Below are 7,500 nucleotides of genomic sequence, written 5' to 3'. Positions count from 1 at the left end.
GAGAGAGAGAGAGAGGAAGAGAGAGAGAGAGAGAGAAAGACGAGAGAGAAGAGAGGAGAGAAGAAGGAGAGAGAGAGAGAGATGAGTGAGAGAAGGAGTGAGAGAGAGAGAGAGGTGAGAGTGAGGATTGAGAGCAGAAGAGAGAGATAGAAGCAAGAGAGAGAAAGAGAGAGAGAAAAGATGAGATGAGAAAAAAGAGAGGGGAGAAGAGAAAGAGAAAGAGAGAGAAAAGGGGAGAGAAGAGAGCAGAGAGAGTGAGGGCGATGAGAGAGAGAGAGAGAGAGTAGAGAGGAGTGAGAGTGAGAGAGAAGGAAATGAGAGAAGTAGAGAGAGAGAAGAGAGAGCGAGGAGAGAGAGAGAGAGAAGAGAGGGAGGAGATAGAGAGAGAGAGAGAGAGAGAGAAAAAGAGAGGAGAAAGAGAGAGAGAGGAGAGAGAGAGAGAGAGGAGAGGGAGAGGGAGAGAGGGAGAAGAGGGAGGAGGAGAGAGGAGGGAGAGAGGAAGGAGAGGGAGAGAAGAGAAAAAATAATATGAGACAAAAATTCATTGGAGGCTTGTCTACACTGGAGTAGAGTCAGTAGGTAGCTAAGACAGAAACGAGGTAGAGTATACGAGGTAGGTCTTTGAAGTTGGAAGGAGGGCTATCACTGGTAGAGATTGAGTAGAGAGATAACGAGGTAAGGGACTCAGGGAAGAAAAGAGGAGTATGAGAGTTAGAGTCAGTGAGAGGAGTGTAGAAGCGAGAAAGAGAGATGAGAGCAGAGTGAGAGAGAGAGAGGCTTCAAGTGAGGGGCGAGTGAAGAGAGGAGAGAAAGAGATGAGATAAATGAAAACAGTAAGAGATAAATAAAAGAAAGATTAGAGGGGAAGATAGGATAAAGATAGAATTAAGTGAGAAAGACGAAGAAGAGAAAAAAGAGAGGAGAGAGAGTGAGAAAATAGGAAGAGAAGGTGGATGAGAACGAGAATAGAATAGAAAGGAGAAGAGAGAAAGAGTGTTGAAGTAAGGAGAGATGAGAGAGAAGAGAGAGAAAAGCAAGGAGAAATAGGAGAGAGATAATATGGAGAGGAAAGATGAAGTAGCAAAGAGGAAGAGGAAGGTGAATAGAGGAGAATGAGGAAGAGAGAGAGAAGAGAGCAGAGAGAGAGAAGAGAGAGAGTAGAAGAGAAAGAGAAAGAGTAGAGAGGAGAGAGAGAGAATGAGGAAAGGGGAGAGGAGGGAGAGAGAGCTTAGAGAGAGAAGAGAGAGAAGAGAGCTCGAGTATGAGAGATAGCTATAGAGAGAGAGAGAGAGAGAGAGAGAGAGAGAAGAGAGAGAGAAAGAGAGAGAAGAGAGAGAGAGAGAGAGAGAGAGAGAGAAAGTGATAGATCGAGAGAAAAGAGAGAGAGAGTAGGAGAGAGAGAGAGAAACGAGGAGAAAGAGAGAGAAAGATAGAGAGAAAAAGAGAAGAGATGAATGAGAGAGGAGAGAGAGAGATAGAGAGAGAGAGAGTAGAGAAGGGATGAGGAGAGAGTTGAGAAGGGAGAGAGAGGTGAGAGAGTGAGAGAGAGAGAGAGAGATGAGAGAGAAGAGATGGATAGAGAGAAATCGAGAGAGAGTGAGAGAGAGAGATGAGGAAGAGAGATGAAAGATTGAGAGGAGAGAGAGTAGAGTGTTGAGAGATGAGTTGATTTGGAGAGGCAGTTTGAGAGATGAGATAGAGATGAGAGAGAGATGTAGAGGAGAGTAAGAGAAGTGAAGAGAGAGTAAGAGAGAAAAGAGAGGAGAGAAAGAGGTGAGAGAGAGTGAGAGAGAGAGAGAGAAGGGAGAGGAGAGAAGAGAGAGAGATGAGAAGAGGATGAGAGAGAGAGAAAAGAGAGTAGAGAGAGAGGAATCTGAGAAGAGAGAAGCTATGAGAAGAGAGAGAGTGAGAGAGAGAGAGAGGAGAGGGAGAGGAGAGAGAGAGTGAAGAAGTGATTGGAGAGAAAGAGTAGAGAAGAGAGGAGAGAGAGAGAGAGAGAGAGAGAGAAGAGAGAGAGAGAGAGAGTGAACTGAAGATGAGAGGATTGAGTATGAGAAAAGAGAAGAGAGAGAGGATGAGAGTAAAGAGGATAGACAGGAGAGGAGGGATGAGAGTAGAAGTTATTAGAGAGAGAAGTTAGAGAGAGGAGAGAGAGAGAGGAGAGAGAGGAGAGAGTTGAGGAGAGAGAAGAGAGAAGAGATGGAGGAGAAGAGAGAAGAAGGGAGAGGAGAAGAGGAGAGAGGAGAGAGAAGAGAGAGGAGAGAGAGAAAGAGAGTGAGAGAGAGAAGAGTGTAGAGAGGAATGAGAAGAGCGTTGATGAGAGAGAGAGAGAGAGGAGAGAGAGAGCTAAGAGAGAATGGAGAGAGAGAGAGAAGAGAAGAGAGAGAAGCGAAGAGAGAGAGTGAGAGAGCGTGAGAGTACGAGAAGAGATCAACGAAGAGAGAGGAGAGGAAGGATATTGAGAGACGAGTTGAGAGGAGGAGAAGAGGATTGAGAGAGAGAGAGAGAGAGAGAGAGAGAGAGAGAGAGAGAGAGAGAGAGAGAGAGAGAGGAAAAAACAAATAATAATAGACACAAATCACATTCTTTGAGGCTTGTCTACACTCCTGGCACTATAGTCTTTTTCATTATGGTAGCCTAAGACAGAAACCACAGGTTAGATTTTCAAGGTATCTCTTTGGCTTGGAAGGAGGTGCCTTTCACCCTCTGGTCTAGCTAATTTTGCAGCCTAGAGGATAACCAGCGGTAACGGGTACCTCAAAGGGCCCCACACTTCTGAATCTTCATATGAGTCATCTATCAGGTCTTCGTCAGTGAAGCTGTCACTTCTGTAGAAGCTGGAAACGAACGACCTGCAATCAGTGATAACAGCCTTTTCAATATGTTTTAGAGGGGCCTGCAGTTCTGTTCATTTCAGTAAGGTCTGCAGATCAGCAAAGCAGTAATAATCTATCTGTACAAACAGTTACAGCTTATGATTAAAATTTAATATAACATATAATGATTAGGGGGGATGCTATTATGTATTAAATACTTTAGTATACCTCTCCATCATGTGAAAGCGAAACTTATAAACATATAAAACAGAGCTGATGATACTGAGTATGAAAATACTGAAATTACATACCACTTTTGTCGTGGATTGTAGATAATCTGAATATCATACTCCTCCATCTCTACCTCCTTAAGGAATGCATTGAACTCCTCAGCTGTTATATTCCAACCCCCTGGAAGTAGAATAAAAAACCTGAAACAACTCTGCATTATTCCTGGGAGAAATATGGATGTGAATTAACATCTATTGAGTAAAATGAATAATTTCTTTCTTTCTCAACTACCATAATGAACCTCTCAGTTGATTCAATCATTGACTAATCAATTCCAGGTAAGGAATACATATACTCAGTTCCTTGCATACTAATACTGCAACCATATCAATTCTTCAGTGAGATTTTGCACTGATAACAGTGTCTTCTAAATCACTTCTAAATTCTGCTTCTAAATCCCCCTGTGTGCATGGAGTGCCAGGGTTTTCCTCCAGTGATAGCGTGGGATTTGCATTAAGGTCAAGATTGCAAGCTGAGAATGCTACCACTATGCAGTGTAACAAAGTATAACACAAGTACCTTGCATGTCAATAATGCAGCTTATTGAGATCTTGTAGTACCTTGCATGCTCATACTGCAACACATATGTCACTCGCCAAGATCTTGCATACCAATGATGGAGCAAATTAATCCGATAACTGAAAACCTGCAGTATTTTACAAGCCTATATTGCAACACATTAACCCACTCACCAAGATCTTGCAGATGCCTGAGCTTAGGGCAGAACTCGACTAGCATCTTTGCTGCCATCATGGTGAGTTTGGGTGCGCGACTAACATTAAACTCCTTCAGTTTTTCAAGACACTTATTACTGATCAGAACGCCCACCTGAACATCACTAATCTGTTAGTAAAAGAGAGGGAGTAGTAGAGTAGTAGTAGACAAATATGTATATTACAAGGATATCTGCTCTACGTACTGAAGTATAACACAAAGAAAGAATAAACTATGCATACGAATGTCCACTTGAAGATATCTTGGCACAATAAATGCTTTGAAGCAACCTCAAAGAAGGAACTCACATCACAGAGACAGGTAATTTCCAGCCGGGACAAGCTCTTGGCATTTTTGAGAATCAAGTCTGTGTACACTCCGGGAAGGTGACATTTTATCTTCACCACCTGGAGCTTTGTAAGAGCTGTCTGTCGGAAACTGCCCAATGCCTATTGAGAAAGTTATTTTAATGATTAATTATGACTGCAATTTTGACATATTTTGGGATATAAATTCTCTTATTTTAATTATTCAATATTAATGACAAGATATTGATTTCCCTTACAACTCATTTCTAAAATCTGTAACATCAGAAAATATTGTATACAGTTAATCATTTTTTGGATGTACTGCCAACCAAAATACATTCACTAAAAAATACTGCCTTCTTCCTGATCTTTGTCAACTTCCTTGCTATGTTGTTTTCTCTTTCTTCATTTTTCCTTTGCACTTTCACCCAGTATCATATTCATCCACTCTCTCTCGTGTTCTTCATATCTTTCCTCAATTTAACCTGTTTCCCTGTTTCTTTTTTCTCTTCCATAATTATTTTTCTTTCAATAATCACTCAATATCAATCATACTCTCCACTAACCTATCTATTCTCTCTCCTACTCATTCCCCTGTTTTCTTTTGTCAACTTCTCTTCCTTCACTTTCCTCTCTTTTCCTTCATCTGTACATACCTCATATGGGGCAGAGCAGTCCTCTCCCTCCATCGTTAGATACTTGAGATTGGTACAGTTTTCAAATATTCCAGGAACGTCTAATCCCCGACACTGGACTGTCAAGGCTGTGAGCTGCGAGCCCAAAGCCTGAATCGTCCCTGCAACAGATCGCGATGACACGTTGACCATTGTCAGGTGCTGAAAAGATGTGTAATTATGTTCTCAATTATTACAAAAAATAAACATTATTCTTAATATTTTCTGGGAGTCTTAAGCATTCTATGACAAGCATTTTTCATGGGGTTAGATCGATTTTGTACTGCTTTTTTTCATTTTGTTGAAATTAAGCTATTTAGTATCACTAATATGTCAAATATAAAATCACAAATCAAACCATAAGTCTATAAAATGATAAAAACCACAAACATCTAAAGATGCCCAAGCCAGGCTGAACATCTGAAGATGTGGCCTTCCAAGGAAGGGTTAAAAATAACATCTTTGCAATGTCATATGCATGCACACAATTACAAACACATGCACACACACAGCAAAGCAGAAGTACATAAATATAGTAATCATTTTCACATTATTGGACTGTGGAGCTTAATTAAGAGATAGTTACTAAAAACAAGTAATACTGCATCTATCTCCTTTCCAATGCAGGATAATGCAGCAAATTGTCATAGTACTCACTTTGAGATTTTTAAGCTGCATTAGGTGAGATGTGAAGTGTGATGGTGTCAAATGAAGGTCATTCAATCTTTCGAGATCAACCTCACGGAACCTGTGTGTGAGACTCAGGTCCTTGATGTCTGGGCACAGAGTTGCAATTACCAACACCTTCGAGGCAGAAACGCAGTCCTCCTTTACCCTGTAATTGGCAATGCACATTGTTCTGTGATTACATCATTTCTTCTTATACAGAAATTTGGTGCCATTTAAATTATGATTTTCAACAAATAAAATTCATGCCTCTTACATGTTACAGAATGTATGATAATACTTTGAAAACATACCTGATTTTAAAGATCACTACTTACTCTCCATTACAGTTGTATATCTAACAAATCACAACATAAATATAATCTTCAACTGGATCAACTGAATGTACATTTTAGAAGAAGCAGAATAGGAAATGTATAAAATCCTATTATTGCCAAATAATTGGAACCAAGAATATACCCAATAAAATCCATATTGCCCTGATATTCAGCTAAGAATGGAACCAATTTGCAAATGTATTGGCTACTCCAATCATGGGACTAGACTTTCAACAGAAATAAAAATCAACAGCTATTTCTTGAAAACAAAACATACATACCACATACCACATAATACATACCACATACAACATCAACATACAACACACACTCCCCTACACATCCAAATATATCCTCCCCATACTCACATGACACCCAACTACACATCCACACCCATACCCACATCCAAACACAAATTTATATAAAGACTAACCTTGTAAGCTTGAACTTCCTGGCATATTTCCGCAGCCTTGCCATGAAGGAGCTGCGCTGAATGGACTTGTTGCCCACTAGGATCTCCAGGGCTTCGGGGACGGAATTGCAGTCACCAAGAGAGCGCAGGTTCATGACATGTTTCAGGAGGAACGCCACGCCAAACTGAGTGACTCCAGTGCCCATGATATCTACCTGTGTCAAGGTTATTATTGTTACTATGATGATGATTACCATATCTAATCATAGCTAGAAACTACAATGTTCTGATCTTTATATGATTTCAAGGTGATTGCTATTTAGGAAATATGTTTATAACTCATTAAAAAAATTAAGTTTGCAAAATGTATTATCACTGTCCAGCTTAAAAAATGTTAATATGGTCTGAAAGTCATGAAGTAATTTCTCATAGATCTTTGTCTCAATTATGATATCACAAGTGCATAGTAATAAAAGCTTTATATGGTAGCAAATTTAGTTATATGATATCTAAGACAACTTAATCAAAATAATCTTGCTCTGTTACCACAAGGACAACCCCTACTTTCACACATATCTTTTAGTGTGACAAATTACACCCCTATAAAGACAACTACACTAGATAACAGGACTGAAACACAATGTAAATACATTCTGTTCTAAAATGCTAGAAAATATCCCCAAAATACTAAAACTGAATTTGAGTAACTATGCCTGTGCTAATTTTGGTGTGGAACACCACTGGTTTTATTTCAAAAGCATTACCAAGGACATTAATATAGGAATCTTGAAATTAAACACTCACAATCAACCTGACTGTTTCAATACACATCCATAATGCCAAAATTTTAATCTTGATAAATCTTGTAAGGATATGCCTCTACATTTCTAAGAATATTAACAAGATCTGATGAGCAAATCAAATCCCATTAGAATTTCTTCAATAAACAGTTCAACTCTTCAATAACACCTATATTCATATAATAACACAATCCATATCATATACTAAGGCAATGATAATAAATTGGAGTTTGACGCTTAACCCCTTGTGGATGGGGGTTAGATTTGCTTGCCCAGTCTTCAGGATGGGCTTTATCTCAGAGTGAGGCAGTTTCATGCAACATATCCTGATTTTTCCCACTCTCTTTTAGTCACTCACTGTAAAAGTAAAGTTTTTTTTAGTGTGTTTTATTGTATTGAGAGGCTTACATGTCATATCACTGGGTCTATCAATACTGCAGCTGACTTAAATTGTAGTATAGAGTACATATCAGCTCATTAT

General features: G+C 39.4%; 1 protein-coding gene across 2 annotated transcripts in view; it reads right to left on the bottom strand.

Annotated features, from left to right (window-relative positions):
- Window positions 1-2,498: 2,498 nt before the first annotated feature.
- The window catches only part of LOC122252991 (uncharacterized), a 15,770-nt gene continuing 10,768 nt past the window's right edge, over window positions 2,499-7,500 (bottom strand). The window contains exons 8-14 of one of the 2 annotated variants that reach the window (XM_086533838.1): window positions 6,241-6,434; window positions 5,461-5,638; window positions 4,786-4,965; window positions 4,130-4,270; window positions 3,800-3,950; window positions 3,128-3,227; window positions 2,499-2,852 (exon numbers count right to left, since the gene is read on the bottom strand). In XM_086533838.1, coding sequence (XP_086389964.1) covers window positions 2,729-2,852; window positions 3,128-3,227; window positions 3,800-3,950; window positions 4,130-4,270; window positions 4,786-4,965; window positions 5,461-5,638; window positions 6,241-6,434 — 1,068 coding nt within the window. In that variant the 3' untranslated portion in view covers window positions 2,499-2,728. The remainder of the gene's footprint in view (window positions 2,853-3,127; window positions 3,228-3,799; window positions 3,951-4,129; window positions 4,271-4,785; window positions 4,966-5,460; window positions 5,639-6,240; window positions 6,435-7,500) is intronic. The other variant, XM_086533839.1, reaches the window with a different exon arrangement.

Source organism: Penaeus japonicus, unplaced genomic scaffold, assembly GCF_977035675.1.
Source record: "Penaeus japonicus unplaced genomic scaffold, GWHDUDI00000001_assembly GWHDUDI00000040, whole genome shotgun sequence".
Classification (NCBI taxonomy): Eukaryota; Metazoa; Arthropoda; class Malacostraca; order Decapoda; family Penaeidae; genus Penaeus; species Penaeus japonicus.
Note: the sequence above shows the minus strand (reverse complement) of the source record. Positions and strands in the feature narration are given on the sequence as shown.